This window comes from Euprymna scolopes, chromosome 35 (assembly GCF_053919585.1).
Source record: "Euprymna scolopes isolate OS-2025 chromosome 35, ASM5391958v1, whole genome shotgun sequence".
Taxonomy (NCBI): Eukaryota; Metazoa; Mollusca; class Cephalopoda; order Sepiida; family Sepiolidae; genus Euprymna; species Euprymna scolopes.
This window is the reverse complement of record NC_136516.1, coordinates 69,752,258-69,769,814: the sequence shown is the minus strand read 5'-3', so window position 1 is coordinate 69,769,814 and position 17,557 is coordinate 69,752,258. Positions and strand designations below refer to the sequence as shown.

The 17,557-nt window shown below is 32.9% G+C and overlaps 1 protein-coding gene across 6 annotated transcripts in view; it reads left to right on the top strand.

Moving 5' to 3' along the window:
• Positions 1 to 17,557, top strand: part of LOC145259910 (sodium/calcium exchanger 2-like) — a 323,080-nt gene that overhangs the window by 266,111 nt on the left and 39,412 nt on the right. For all 6 annotated transcript variants that reach the window (XM_080117847.1, XM_080117843.1, XM_080117844.1 and 3 more), the window contains one exon: positions 2,314 to 2,481. In XM_080117847.1, the coding sequence (XP_079973973.1) occupies positions 2,314 to 2,481 (168 nt within the window). The remainder of the gene's footprint in view (positions 1 to 2,313; positions 2,482 to 17,557) is intronic.

Sequence of the window (17,557 nt, the reverse complement as noted above, 5' to 3'; positions counted from 1 at the left end):
TGTTGGTATTTATTTTGTTGACATTTGGTTGGTATTTATTTTGTTGACATTTTTCGGTATTTATTTTGTTGGTATTTATTTTGTTGACATTTTGTTGGTATTTATTTTGTTGGTATTTATTTTGCTATTAATTATTTTGTTGACATTTGGTTGGTATTTATTTTGTTGACATTTTGTTCGTATTTATTTTGTTGAAATTTATTTTTTTGACATTTTGTCGGTATTTATTTTGTTGACATTTTGTCGGTATTTATTTTGTTGAACTTTATTTTGTTGATATCTATTTTGTTGACATTTTGTTGGTATTTTGTTGATATTTATTTTGTTGACATTTTGTTGGCATTCTGTTGGTATTTATATTGTTGACATTTTGTTGACATTCATTTTGTTGATATTTATTTTGTTGACATTTTATTGACATACATTTTGTTGGTATTTATTTTGTTGACATTTTGTTGGTATTTATTTTGTTGCAAAACAATCTTGTGAAGATTGCTAACGTCCATAATTGAAAGTGGTGCTATGGAATTGACTGGATTTGAATTTGGCACACCAAGGTTGTCAGTCTGCATCTTTATACACTTCATCACCATCACTTTTCTGGAGTTGATTACCTCGATAAACAATTTTTTTCATGACCTAGTTAAAAACAAATGTCTGGTCTAATTTGTGGTCTCCGATTAAAAAAAAAAATGACCAAGTTTTTTTTCTGTATCACATTGTATTGTATTGATGTGTTATAGAATTTTTATGAACAAATATATAAACCGCAGGGAAGTTCCATGGCGGTTTTGAACATCAATCTGTATAAGTCTTTTGGAAATAATGTCTTTCGGAATCAATACTATTTACAAACAAATACCCTTTCTTTTTTCATAAAAATTGATTTCATAACCACACCATGAAGTTTGGTCAAAACAAAGGGTCCAAAAGCCACTGACTTTAAAATCTCTGATCAGTGTAAATGGCCAACTACTGATCAAATCAAGAATAGGTAAAATTTCTTCCTTTCCTTATCTCTTTCTACTAATCCATCCTCTTTCTATGAGCAAGCACGAATGTATTCGTTTAGTCACGTGATAATTCCTCCCATATTCTTCTACATATGAAGAAACATCTGTGTGAATCAGCTCACCCAACAGACGTGATGACTTTACATTTCCAAATTCGGTCACTGCTTAAGGCACATTGTTTCATTTTAAGGAGATATTTTTCAGGAAGAATTATGTTTGTGTTTTCATAACCCTAACCCCAAATACTGTTTCTCCACATCCAATAACAAGGGTTGGATGTGTGTCATTTTATACATTAATAAAACATTTTCAAATGTTTTATTAATTTTTATACATACTTTAAGTTAATAGCTTTTATTATTGTACTATTGCTTGTTAATTTATGATATAAAGGACACTCGTATTTTTGTTTGTTCGTCTCTTTGGTTATAACTCAAAAACTACAAAACATACACGCCTCAAGCTCTTATCCTCTACTGTGCTAGAAAATTACGTCTACCGAAGAGTATCCTATATCTTTACAAAGCCAGAACTCGCTCATGTATGGAGTAATTGTTGCCACGTTTGGGCTGGAGCATCTACTACTAGTCTCTCATTCTTAGACAGTCCAAAAAAGCGTCTCAAATCTAGTCCAGTACTATCGACCAAGCCTCAACCTCTGTCGTATTGCCACAATGTTGCATCCCTGAACCTGCTTTCCAAGTACTTTAATGGAATATACAAGGCCACCATTCGTCTATTTATGGAGTATTGTTGTCACATTTGGGCTGGTGCATCTGCTACTAGTCTCTCACCATTGATTATTGACAGGGTTCAAAAGAGAGTCGCCAACCTGGAATGTCATCTAAGCTTCAACCTTTATCCTATCGATGAAATGTTGCATCCCTCTGCCTGTTTTACAAATATTTTTGTGGTGGATGCTCTGACGAACTACAAACCCTTGTACCCCCTTGACGTAAATACCTCCGATAAACCTGACAAGCAGTAAAGTTCCACCCCTACATATTAGAGATCCTAGAAATGCCAGAAAACCTTCTACTCTCATAGTCTTCCCCAGAACTGCTAGACTTTGAAATTTCCTTCCGGGTTCCTGCTTCTTCAACTGTACTGACATGCAGAAGTTCAAGTGTAACATGAACTCTCTACATAGTATCCCTGCAACTTATGTCCCTGATGGTAACCCCCTACATCAAAGTGAGACTGTGTCTTGTTTGGGGTGAAAATATAATTTTAAAAAAAAATAAAGAAAGAAAATAATCTTTAAATTTTGTCATTTAAAAATGTTTTTTTTTTATTGTAGGATCTTGCTCGTAACAAGGATGTCAACGATTCAGATGCAGGACGACTGGCTGCTGCCGCTATTGCAGGAACCCAGACGCATAGTCGTAATTGGTATCGTATCAATGCTGTACGTAATTTAGCTGGTAGCCGAAAGTTAACACCTGTCGTACTGGACACCTTCAAAGAAGTGAGTGAGCTTGTTTTTTTTTAAGCAAATTTCTTCCGCTTTCTTTCTCTACTTTGTGGGATCAATATTGTATTGCCATTTGTTTCTTACACTATACCCGGATTAAATGACTGATTTCTAATACAATACCCAGGTTGAATGATCGGTTCCTAATGCGGTACCTTCGTTAAATGACTCATTCCTAACACAGTACCTAGCTTAAATAACCAGTTCCTAATCAGTACCCTGATTGAATGACCGGTTCCTATCATGGTACCCTGATTGAATGGCTGGTTCCTAGTACAGTACCCTGATTAAATGACCGGTTCCTAACCTGATGCCCTAATTGAATGACCTGTTCCTAACATGGTATTCTGATTGAATGACCGGTTTCTAATGTGGTATTCTGATTGAATGACCAGTTCCTAATATGGTATCCTTATTGAATGACCGGTTTCTAACGTAGTACCCTGATTGAATGACCGGTTCCTAATGCAGTACCCTAATTGAATGGTCGGTTCCTAATACAGTACCCTGGTTTAATGTTCAGTTCTTAACAGAGTTCCTTAATTGAATTGCATTACTGTTCTTTTAATGTATAATAAAATGTTATTTTTATGAAATCTGTTTTTGCTCAATTTTAATATTTCATAAAAAAAATTTATTTTTAAGATTTAAATGTTTTTAAAACAATTTTTCAAATTAATTTTCTTGATTAGAAATGTATTTATTCGTTTATGAAAGTAACTGTTATTTAATAGAAATCGTCTGAGATATTTGTCCCCTTTTAATAGAAGATGCATTTTTCATAGATGTATCCATCTTCAGTGTATCCTTGCCTCCCTTTGAAGGCGAAGAGGGATACAAGGTTGATTTTGAATGTGAGGAAAAATTCAACTCCCAAAAAAGGGCATCGGATTCATCTTCAGTTTTTCATCTTTGTTAGTCTTCAGATTCTTCAACAAAATGGAGGAATCTTCTTTAAAAAAAAAATGTTTTGCTTTTCTTTTTAACACTAGCAAGAATTTAACAGCAAGAATTTTAGGAATGCAAAAATAAAAGACTTGTTAACATTTTTTTTATTTAATTTTCTAAAAAAAATTTCCTTTCTTTTTTTGTTTTCAGTCTGGAATGTGATAATCAATACATGCATAAATGCTTAATTTTTTTGATTTCAGGAAAAATTAGTTTTGTCAAAACTGTTTGTACAACAACAACATCTTTTTATTCATTTTATACATTCATACAGTATCAAATTGGTACTTGTATCGACTGCTACCCATGGCTGACTCTAGTATCTTTGTAACCTCGGAGAAATTTAAAAGAAAATAACGTTTTCAGAGCCTGTTGTAATATTGAAATTTGTTACAAGGTTTCAATTGGTATTATTAATTTCATCATCCTGGCTCCATACTTGCTATTGATTCTGATATAGGGGAAGATCCTGACACTCCCCAAGTGTCAGTCTATAAAAGACACTAGAAAGCAGTAATCAGGTGGGGAGTAAGTTGACCTTGATACTACGGCATTCAAGATACACTCGAGTGTAAATATCTAATTTGTTACATTGTAACGTTGTACAATAAACTTGTTATTACTTACTTTATTTGTTGAGTCTCATTTCATCTGATTATATTCCTCCAGGGATATAACAGATTTATAAAAAATAAAATTTATGCCGCATAATGCTGATAGTAGTTGTCAATATACTGTCATTGCTTACTATTGTGCTGCTGGAGGAAGGTTCAGGAAACTGCTGCCAATCCTTAACTCTAGACAGATTTCCTTAGTCCTTTGTTCATTCTGCCATCTTGCATAGATGTGAGAAATGGTCCCAAACACTTTTGACTTGCAACGGCTTCAACATAGTGACCATGCCATTGTCAGATAGACGTTCAGCAGCAAACTAGAGGAATTAAATCTCTTCAGCGGTGCTCTCCTGGAAACTTGGTATTAGTGAGATTTTTGATGCCTTACATACTCTGCATCTCAGGTGGTTTGGCCATGTACAACATGCCACCTGCATCAACCCAATAACACACATAGATACTCCAGGCATGAAGGTGCATGAAAGAGCAAAGAAAACCTGGCTTGAATGCATATGAAGTGACTTGACTGCTTCAACATGATTATCGATCAGATTTCATGAAGAGCAGGTGTGAGATATTGTCTGGTGTTGCCCACCCTGGAGGCCGGATCACCTGCAGCATCTTAAATACCAAAACTGAATGATGATATTATCATTGTATTTGGTTTAATATCCATTTTACATGCTGTCATAAATGTAAAATTACTTTCTAAGCTGAAAGTCTCATGAGGTTGGTACTGAATCCATTAGATTAAATGGAACAGATAACCTAGATCATCCCCTGTGAAAGGATGCTACTCTATCTTTGGTTATACTCCCCAGTTGCTACCCATTGATACACGAGTGCAGGGTTCACTTACAGTATCTAGTATTCTGAAATTGTCACCCATCTATGTACTAACCAGGTTGGATGTTGCTTACCTTCAATGATTCAGTGTCAATGTGATGCAGTAATGAATCCCAATTTTTACCTGAACTTTGATTAGAAATATAGTGGCTAATTTTTATACACTTTGTTTCACACAACAAAAAAACATGGAATTTTCCACGAAAACGTTAGTTCCTGACATTGTAAATAACTTTCAATGATTTTGATCAGAACATTGTTTCATACGTTATCAACAGAGGTTTTAAGAATTTTATGTCTATGACACGACCATTGTAAGTGAAGTTAATGCAATCAGGTGCAGGGATCTGGTGATATCTCTGATATCTCCAGTTCTTTTAGTGCATGCCTGAAAGACTAAAGTATAAGTCCTAGCACTGAAAAATATTATGAAAAGTAAGATAGTTTGAACATTATTATGTACCCCTCGAATTTGGATGCCAGGACCATCACTCCAGTGCTCCTACTCCCTTCTTGGCACACTACTGAGTTGATGTAATATTGAAATTTTAAGATCCATTATGTTGAGATCTGAATCTTTTAAGAACTCTTCATTTGGTTTAATAACGTTCTGAGTATTTACTCTAAGCTAGCCAACACTGTTCTTGGGTGTGTGTATCTTTGGCCATTTCATTGTCATGTCCATTCATCTTCTTCCAGTACTTAGTTTTTGCGATGGAATACTTGGGTGTAATTCTCATCTCTACACATAAGCTGATTTTCTGTTTTGGGCTTCAGTCTAAACCTTTTCTCTCTTGGCCCAAATCTAAATTTCTCATCTTTTTTTTTAACGAATCTAAACCCTCCGTTTCTTGGCTCAAATCTAAGCTTCCTGTTTCTTTACCCAAATGTAAACTTTCTATCTCTAGGTCCAAATGTAAACCTCAGGTGTTTGGTCCCAAATTTAAATCTCCCGTTTCTTTGCTCAAATCTAAACCGCCCATCTACTAACTCAAATCTAAACGTCTTGTCTCTGGAACCAAATTTAAACCACCTGTCTCTTTGTCTAAATCTAAACCACCCGTTTCTTGGCCCAAAACTAAATCTCCCATCTCTTGGCCCAAATCTAAATCTTCCATCTCTTGGCCCAAACCTAAATCTCCTGCTTTTTTTTTTTATCTTTCATGAACTAGGAGCGTATACATTCAGCTGTTTTCATAATTTCTTCGAAGTTACATGAAATATTAGAGTCGGTCATTTTTTAAAATTACCTAAAATGAATAAACCTTTGTATAAATGCCAAACAATTTACTAATTTTTTTTTTTATTATTAAGGTTATTTTATTTTACAGATATCGGATGAAAAGCATTTCAGGCAATTTCAATATACAACTGAATTATGATTAATATTTTTTTTTAAGTTTACAAAGTGGTTTTGTATCTAATTAGTGGTTTATGAGTTTCCATATTTTATGGTTGTATAAGTTGCTTACGACTTTATCTCATTGAAGCAGGAAGTTATGATTGCCCTAATAGATATAATTACAGACTACAGAATCTGCTATGCCGAGTTCAAATCTTATCAGTCCTATAATGGTCATTTATACACTAATACTATTGGGAAAGTATTAACCAATGATTTGCCCTACAACTATGGTTAAAATAGCAACTAATGTTCAATTAATCGTTTTTAAGAAATAATGTTCTTTGACATTAAATAACCCAGAAAGGTTGGATTGTTTAACATGAAACATGGCAAACCAAACCATGTTTAAGTTAATCAAACTTAGGCCTGATTAAAACGTAAATGGGTACCTGTTTTGGAATACCAGATAGCAGAAGTTTGAAAACAGCTGTAAAGTTAATTTCTCTAATAACCTGTTCGAAAGAAAGTAGGAATCCATCCTCCCTACTTGCTATTCATAAAGTGGTAAGGTAGACCCTCAAGTTTTTGTAAAGCAGCAATTCTAGGAGAGAACGTTTGGAAAATAAATATTTTTATCTGATTACTCCAGTCATCTTTAACTTTTCCTTGTGACTGAATTTAACTTTAATTTAGAAGAAATGCAGCTGGAAATTGCATAAAATTTGCTTCACTATATACACCTAATTGTGTAGTCAACCTTTCAGAGACAATCTCCAATGTCTTTTAAGATAAGAGGCCAACCAACAACATTAAAAACATAATGAAAATGTTAAATATTCGTATATGTTATTTGTAGTATTGATGTTGTAATTGAACAAGCCGGACTTCTACATAAAGCTCACTAAGATCGTGCCTCAGGATTGTCTGATCTGCATGAAATACTCCTCGTTGCTTGCAGCTTTTTATTACTCTGCAAGAGTGCAGATTTTTATCCCCACCACCGAGAGGATCCAGGCTCAGCAGTTGAATGCGAAGTTGAGGAAGATTTGGTCCAGAAAGGAATGATGTAGAAGCAACGTTGTCACTTTCAATCCATTTTCTATGCCTGGCATTTCTTTGGTTGTCACACACAAAGACAAAGATGATCAGAGTATAACAGATCCTGATGCTGACTCCTCCTGGATTTTTACCAGAGCCTTGTTAGCAGAATTGCAGCTCTATATAGCTGGATGCCAAACGTGTAGACTATATGTAGCCTTATAAACTTTGCCGCTACCATCTTACCACAATGATGAAGTATCTGACTTTAGGGTGACGGTATGTTATTGTAAGTTTTACTATAGCTTCATAAAAGTTTTTTTTATGTTCTTAATATGTCTACATGATATTAAACAGTCGCTTGATACCCATAATGAAAACAACATATAGCTTACAAAGCTTTATTTAGTTTATTAGAGTGTTGTTTACACATAGATAACTACTTATAGTTATCGAAAGAGTTCTTATTCAAGGGAGGTAATGTATGGCATTACTTTTTATTACAATATTGTTACTAAGAAATGGGATATTCAATATCTTCTTTTTATCTTCTATTTTGCATTCAGCGTTATGAGGACTTGTCGATGAAGGTAAGAGTTGACATATAAAAAAAATTCTTTCTCCTATTTATGTTACTTTGGGTTCTTCCATATTATTTTCCCTGTTCCCTTGTTACCATTTTTATAATCTTATCTAAGCATAGAGTTGTTTTTTCTTATATTTTTGTTGCATTTCATATTAGTTTATGTACAAAGTATCTAAACCGGTGATTCTCAACCTGACATGTTTAAGGGGGGGGCGGTAGTCTTACAGAGAGACAAAAGGTGGGATGTTAGTCTTACAGGGGTATCTGTAATTTCAACAGAGTATTGAGACTATTTCTATATAGATCTGTTACTGCTATGAGTGAAAAGAATGGCAGATGTTCAATGAAGGCTGTTGTCAGATAGACAAATATCAAATAAATAACTAAAATATATTCAGGTTTATTTTTGGAAAATAACCAAAGGAAAGTTAAATGTCGAGAAACAAGCAAGTTGGGGTCTCATATGCAATCTGCAAAGGAAAAACAAAGTTAAGTTCACATATTTTAGTCATAAATATCCTTTGCTTGAACTTATTTTAGACATCTCTTGGATACGTTTTGATAATCAGTTCAACAGTGACTTTATCGCTGTTTGGCTGAGGTGTGGTTCTGTTCAATCTCAAGAGGTTCATCCTCCCAGACTATACCGTCTCTTTGAAAAGGGGTTAGTTTGTCACTAATCTAGGGAATGCCGGCAAGGCTGCTCAGGCATTTTTGTGAACCAGAATGCGCTAATCCTGTTGTACTCCATTTAACACTTGATCTTGTGTCTAACTTTCTTTGATAACCTCGTATGATGAGGTGGTAGTAATATAGAGGTTCAAGTTGAATGCCATTAGCAACGAACCGAGAAACGAGTAGATCTTTTTAGTGAAACTATTAAATTGTTTTGTGTTTGCATAAATTATTGTGACTATGCATGTTAACAAGTTTGCAATATTTATGACCACACCCCTGTGAAAAGAGTAGTTATGTGTTTCGATTTTTAAAATTCTGTCTGGCTAAACTATGAGAAACTGATTTTGAATTTGGGGCATTTTATTTAAATATGAATTTGACCAGCTCCTAATGATAAATAAATTGAAACATATCTGTCGCAGAGGTGTACGATTTCTGTGCTTCTGATTAACTGAAATAAGATGTTTGTGTTAAGCTTCTTATCCAATCAAGTCGATATTTTTAGATAATATTCACTTGCGTTTTATCTGTTTATTAAAAACATGGGTTTTCTTAAATGGCAAGATAGCTTGTATTGGACATCTCAACAAGTATTGAGAAATAAAAGCCCTAACTAATGAAAGAATCTGCATATGGGTGTTTTTCCACAATGAGACATAACACACAGCTAAACATGAAACCCTGAACTCGTATTTCAGCCATCTTTTGGATAATCAACAAAACACCTTCAAACTTGCTAATCGAAATTGTGTCAATTATATACACGGCAATAAACTGTAAAGATAAGCTACAATTTTTTGTTGCTATTATAAGTCTCTATCGTAAAATATATTGAGACCCTTGTATGTAGAAAGTCTGTTTGGCCGGTGTTAGAATAGATCTGAATATATGCTTTTGTAATGTTGATTTACACACACACACACACACACACACACACACACACACACACACACACACACACACACACACACACACACACACACACACACACACACACACACACACACACACACACACACACACACACACACACACACACACACACACACACACACACACACACACACACACACACACACAGTTAATGGCAGAGTCCTCGATTATTAAGAAAATTTCAAAAACGAGAGCATAATATTTATGTATATATATGTTACAGAAAATCAGAATAATATTAGTTTCATCGGCGTCAAATCTAAACAAATGGAAATCTTCCAGAGAGACAGGTATAAACAGGGGCTGAAGAGAGTCCGACACAGGCAACCAGATATTGGTCCCCTTCGTTTGGATTTGAAACCAATGGTACTGATGCTGTTCTGATCTTCTGTAACCCCCCCCCACACACACGCTTATGGGAAAAATATGCTTATTCAATTATCTTTTATTCATACTAATCCTTTAATTTATGAAGCTCGATATAACTACAGAGCATATACAAATAAATGACAAAATGTCTATATTTCAAATTCCAAGATGTTGTCCATCTTACCGTTTATTTCTTTCAGCTAGTTAAAATGTTCAGTTCTTGACAGCACCTGTTTCGTAGCGCAGAACCATTCATATAATTATTATGTCAATTTTTAAATCTTTTCCGCCCTGCCTCATCCAAACAATAGGAACTTATCAACTTTAAAAGATTAAAATCATTTAAATGATTCAAATCAAAGATGGCGTAAATATCACAAAACACAATTGCAACTACTCTTCTGATATTTTCGGATGTACGTAACCATGTCCATATTAATTTTATTTTCTTTTAAAATTGATATGAGTTCATATTCATATGATGAGTTAGGACGGAAAAGATTTTACAAAATTGACATAATAATTATATGAACGGTTCAGCGCTACGAAATAAGAATTGGACAGTTTAACATGCCATGCTGAAAGAAATAAACAGTAAGATGAACAATATCTTAGAATTTGGAATATAGACTTTTTGTCGTATAATATATATATATATATATATATATATATTTATAAAGCCACAGACAGCTATTTTCGTTTAGAACTTCTCAGTGTGGTTAGGTATAGTAAGTGTATCTATAATGAGATTTGAAACCTGAATGGTCGGTTACCTTCAAATGTGAGTAGCAGTCAAGCACTTAGAACGATTGCGTCAACAAACTTACTACTTACAGTAGAAAAATTTGACCATAATATGTACTCCCTCTGATTATATATATTTTCAACATGCTATTTGGTAACCAAGAGGAATCTAATCTTTACAGAAGATTGTTATTTTCACAGCCAGACAACGTCGCAGTTCACAATAGCCAAGAAAGCCAATAAACCGGAAGTCCAAGACCCAAGTTTTGCCCTCATTTCAGCTCATCAGTTAGACACATCTGAAATCGAGGTTTGAAACTCGAGCCTCTTGCATACTTGATGAGCCCAAATGAGGGCGAAACTCGAGTCTTGGACTTTTGGTTTGTTGGGTTTTTTTGGCTCTTGTGAGCTGTGACGTTGTCTGGCTGTGGAAATAATTATGTATTCTCTCACATTCCGAAAATATATTTATATATATGATATATGGCTACTAAAATCCAAGAAATTGGGTTAATTATTTTAAATACTCTCTGAAAAGTTGCTCTTCCATATGAATACTTTTTTTTGTAATTAGATAGGCGAGTTTTGGTAAACACATATTTACATGATATCTACAGCTGATCGACATGGGAAAACGAAAATCTCAATTTTTGAAATAAAAAATGAAAATGGCTGATAGGACCGAAATCTGCAAATTTTTTATTCATGTCATTTGGGAATTCAAACTCTGCTTTATTACCTCTACCAAAACAGTGCTAATTGTTTGGTGAAGTTCGTAACTGTTTGTTTGTTTGTGTACAGCCTAGCGTCAACATTGCTTAGCCAACTGTTACCAAACTTTATCAAAATATTGGTTATGATCTAACTTAGAACTGATTAATTTTGAGATATCTAGATCAAGATCATGGAGAAGGTGAGAGTCACACTTTTGTTGACAACTTAGGTTCTATAACAAAGTCCTGCAGCTTATATGATTTTGACCTTGATCTTGAAATGTTTGGTTGATTTTTGATCTGATGCTCTTTGACAACAGTAGCCACCATGTAAAGTTTTAGCCTAATCAGATGAAGAGTTTATGAGTTATCAATGATTACATGGCATAACTTTAGGAATACTTCAAACAATATAGTAAAGTAAATCCCAGATAAGACTTTGGCTCATCCTTACATTGTCAATTAGAGGTATGCAGTATCCAGACTGATTTATGTTCTTGTTTGCAATTTTTAAGGAGACTTTAAAGCTGTTTTTATTTTTATATCAGCTCTGAGTAAAGCAGTCATCATTTGAAATACTAATCATGTGAGTGATGAAAATAAATCAATCAACCATAGTCAAGTACAACCCGAAGACTCCCATTCTATTGATTACTATAGAGATGTAAGGGAGAGCGCCACTCCATTTCTCTATATTACATCACTTACTATTTGATTTATATCCTATAACGCTTAGTGTTTAGTAAGAAGACTTCAAATACCATTTTATTTTTTATTTTTTGGTATGACTGTGGAGAGGATTGAACTTTGGTCTCTCAAACACTTTAAACATTGTGCCAAATGAGTCAGTAGTGGTACATATTTTACAAGTGAATATTAAATTCTTAACAAAACTTGTCTCTCTTTGGAATTCGTTGTAGTTATAATTGTAGAGAGGAAAGGCCAACTTGAATAGATTAGTTTCATTAGTTGGAGTCTTCTCAGCTGTTTCCATTTTTTTCTTTTTCTTTTTTTTTTTTTCTTTTTTGTTTTTTTGTGAAATAGTCGATAAGAACTTAAATTTTCGGGAAAGAAGGAATAAAGTATTTGCATTGGATTGAAGGGACCGGGTTTGTATTACTGTACACATAGATTCGAAAAAGTTGTGAAAAAAACAAATATATAACAAATAAATGTTATCAAAGGCAAAATAAGTTACTTTTCTACCTAACTGGATATATTTTTCGTGTTTTTATTCAATGTAACATGTTTATTCAGCTCGAAAAACATAGTGTTTACCAATGTATTGGAAAATTCAAGATGGCGCCTCACTCCCGCTTTAACACGGTAAGTTTGGGAAAAGGTGTTATAAATAAAAAACTAGACAAAATGCTACTAAAAACCCACCGAATATATGTCAACCTATGCCACAGTAACATATATTGAGCGAGTTTTAACAGTATTTTATCCAGTTTTTTATTTATAACACCTTTTCTCAAACTTACCGTGTTAAAGAGAGAGTCAGACGCCATCTTGAATTTTCCAATACATCGGTAAACACTGTATGGTTTTCGAGCTGAATAAACATGTTACATTGAATAAAAACACGAAAAATATATCCAGTTAGGTAGAAAAGTAACTTATCTTGCCTTTGATAACATTTATTTGTTATATATTTGTTTTTTCACAACTTTTTCGAATCTATGTGTACAGTAATACAAACCCAAGGGACCATAGCCAAAATAAGGTTGAGGAACATCGGTTTTGATCAGTCACTAGAGAAGTTACTTTAGCTGTAGGTATTTATCCAGAAGGGTGAATGGTTGGGTGGGTAACTGAAAAAGCAGACTTTTATTCCTTTAGCATTTATTTCCATCTTCGCTTCCAGGAATTACAACTATTTCTTTTCACTGCAATAAAAACTTTTCCTCTCCTTTTGCCCTGAGCAAACATTTGCTTGCTGCTGCCAACATCGTGAAAAAGAAAATGGTTCTTATAAACTGGTTTATAACATTTTTACCCAGATATTTATTTCAGAACTACAATTTAGTTTTAAATGCTATTTATAAAATTAATATTGTGTGCATAACCATCAATAAATTTGATTATTTTTTTAAGTAATCAAATATTTATTAATTAATAATTAATCTAAAATAATTAGTTATGGAGAAAATGTAACGTTTGATCCAGATATTAATTTCAAAACTATAATCTAATTTTAAATGTTAAGAAAAGAAAATGGTACTTATGCAGTACAAAGACTGTACTATATATATATATATATATATATATATATATATATATATATATATATATATATATAATCTTGATTTGAACAGACAAAAACATAAAATAAAAAGATAAAAAAAAAGTTATTGTTTGCTATCAGTTGTTTGTTATTCAATTAATTAATCATTGAATTTTTTTTTCGATTTTTCAATTAAATTTTCATTGATTTAGCTTCGTACTGACAAAACAAGAAATCTTATATTATGAAATAGAAAACTGGCATTATCATATACCTATTTCAGAGACTTAAAAACACGACAGTTGTTAAACTCATGGCTTTTCAGTGGAAAATACCACTTCTCTCATATATATATATATATATATATATATATATATATATATATATATATATATATATATATATATAATGCCCCCTGTTTCTTATTTCTTTTTATGTTTTGTCTTTTTTATGTATCATCAATAATTAAAAAAATAATTCTCCAAGGAGTCTAAAAAGGAGTATTAATCTAGGTATATAATGCAATAGTTTATAATATAAATAGTTTATATATAAATAGTTTATATATAGATAATTTATAATATAAATAGTTTATATATAAATAATTTATAATATAAATAATTTATAATATAAATAGTTTATATATAAATAATTTATAAGATAAATAGTTTATATATAAATAATTTATAATATAAATAGTTTATATATAAATAGTTTATATATAAATTGTTTATAATATAAATAATTTATAATATAAATTTTTATATTTAAATTGTTTATATATAAATAATTTATAATATAAATAGTTTATAATATAATGCAGGAATCTATCAAAGTAAAACACTTAAATTAAATATAACATTCTTAGACATATACATCTTAGCTTCTTTTCACAATCTAAAAGTGCTTATGCTTAAAAAAAGGTATTCTGCACTTTCTAAAAATGGAGAAAAAACTTTTGCCCCCCGCCAATGATCTAAAAATGATTATTTTTAGAAAATTGAAAATTGTATTTTTTGAATTTCAAAATTATGAATTGTGTAGACTATAATGTTTTTCTAAATGTTAAAGATGGAGAAAATTATTTTTATTTGTTTTAGATCTGTTAGATTTGTTTTATTCGTTTTTAGATCTACTGTTTCCACTCTTATTTGCTTTTCGACTGCGTTTCGACCGATGCGTCCTCCAACCTTCTTCAGTTGCATTGTTTATAAGAATGTTCATGTCATGCTGCATATATTCACTAATATCCTGACAGTAAGACTTTTCATAGATTTAAATATTGATATTCGAATTTATTAATCGGGTTTAAGTATGTCATAAACATCAAAATATTCAAATAATTGAAAACGTCTGATTTGAGTATGGGGAAAAATATCACTATGAATGAAAAAGCTTTAAATGTTCCACAAATGCACACAATAATGCCTTGGCCTTCGGGTCAAGATCAAAGTGTAGTATCTGTATCTGTTCTTCAGATGCTGCATTTCAATTTCTTGTTCTCTGTCAGTGGAGGAGAAATCCTTCACGACTGAGACAATTTTTATTTTTGTTCCTTTTCTCCACGTTAAAAAACGACCCTGGTGTCTAACTCTGCCTCGTGGGGAGGCATTGTAAATAGGAACAATGAAAACGCAACCAGACTGCAGATTTTTCTGTGACTGCGTGCAAATTAGTAAAGTCGCTCATGCAAGTGTCAATTCGACTTTCAATAATTGGTTGTTTCCTATGGTTGATATTTTTTATGGAAATCGCTCGCGATAAGATGCGAAGTAACTTTAAAGAACGAAAGATTAAAGGCATAATAAAATTTTAAAAAAAAAGGAGATAAAGGTAGAATCACTTCAAGACAAAAGAAAAAAAGAACCCACAATCAGCATTCAATCCCATGGATTTTAAATAGACTAAATAAAAAGATAAGTCCTTCAAAAGTCTAAGAAAGGGTAACTAGGCTGACTGACAAAAAGTCTGCTCCTAAACTGGTTATCTGGTTGACCAGAAACCAGTGTTTTTATCATGACATCTCCAATGAAGGCTAAAGATGGCCTTTTCTCCAAGAAGTAAAATATGAGGCTGGTATTTAAGGAGACTCGGTGTTAAGAACAACCTGAAACTATAAAAAGCGAATGTTAAAGAACTGTCAGTTGGACTGGCAATCACCATTCACATTCAGTGAAAACTGTACATTTTGGTGAAGATTATTCATTCGATGAAGGATACATATTCGTTAAACGTTACTCATGTTGAGCAGCATCTTCTTCACTTGGTTGTGGTATTGAGAATGCTATGAGTGTCTTGAAATCTGTGCTCGGCAATGTGCTGTCCCATGCCTGCTCTCTAAACGATTTGATCCAAAGGGTTGATATCAATCATGCTACATGCAGTTATCATTTCTTATGCACTCAAACTAGGTCTTCTTTGGTCTGCCATGCTCATGAGTACTGAGAATATTGAGACACGTTATAGAGTTGATATAAGAGATGGCATGCTATATTTGGTCAAACACTTGAGATGCTGAACACATAAGAGTTTGGGACATTTGTAGTACTGACACAAAATTAATGATTCTCATTTTTTATTCCATCTGAACGAGTCAGAGAGAATTGCAATGTTATGATGACTAAACTTATGCATTCATAACCTGAAAGTTTCATCTCTCTATTGCAGATATCGATGGTGTGAGACTCTAAGAAAGCAACCGCTGTTATAGACGTGAATCAGAAGCAGAGATGCGTCATTGAATTCCTGGCAAAAGTGTATTGAGAATGGTGATGACTATGCAGAAAAATAAATTCTGGAGCAAAAATAGTCGCCTGTTTTAATGGTGTCACTTCGATCTTAATTGTTCTTCAACTGTTTGAGTAAAAAAAATAAGAGACGTTACTTTTGGAAAAACCCTTGTAAGATGACCAACCTTTCAAGAACAACAAAATGATAATACAATACTTCAATACAATAAAAAAAAACATTTATGACAAAAATCTGAGAACAGAATCGACCTGGTTAAAATTATGGGGTTTGAAAAATGTTAATTCTGTAGATATAAGGTAACATTTGAACTTTAAAGGATGAAAATCATCATCGTCATTATCAGGTTTTGAATTCTAAGGTGTTGCAAGCGTCCCCGACACAACATCAGTCAATGTCTCACACCTGCTATCTATGCAATTCAACTCAAAGACTTTATATCATTTATGTTGCATGCAGTCAAATCACTTCTTACATATTTAAGCAAGGTCTTCCTCAGTCTACCATGTTCTTTAGTGTCTGGGATATTCAGGTATGTTATGGAGTTGATAAAAGAGGTGACATGGTGTGCATGGCCAAACCATCTGAGATGCCGAGGTTATAAGGCATCTATAATCACACCAATGCCAATTCTTGATGAAGCACATAAACCTGATCACGGAATGATTATTACACCAAACTCTGTGGCTCGTGTCGTGCTAACGTGTGAAATGATAAAGTGATCCCATGCTGAAAAGATTTTGCTTGAATCTTGAAGCAAATGTGCTTCTCATAGATGTACTGATTGGCAGCATCTTTCTGAACTTTCTCCAAGCAATAAAACAGCAAACAGCTAGAAGAGAGAATGCATCTAAGACTGGAGGATACATCAGCTGACGTAGTTGAAAAATAAATAACCCAACGGTGAGAACAATAGTCCAAAAACAACAAAAACATGACAACAAGTCATCCAAAATATTCAGATAAAATATAATTTGCACTAAAATTGTCTGATGATTCTTATTGTGTTGAATCTTTCAAAATATGATCACTGATCACATTGCCAGGTTCTATTAAATGAAAGCCCACCTTTGAAAAATCACTTAAGAATTTTCTTTTTTCCCAAGAGAAAGTGTTCAATCTTTGCGAGTGCAGCATCTGGTGTTTGGACCAGTGCCGAATTAGGCCTTTACCAAAATAAACTTTAGTCTTGAAAAAAAAAAAAGGTAATAAATTTACATATGTGTGCGTGTGTGTGTGTGTGTGTATATATATATATATATATATATATATATATATATA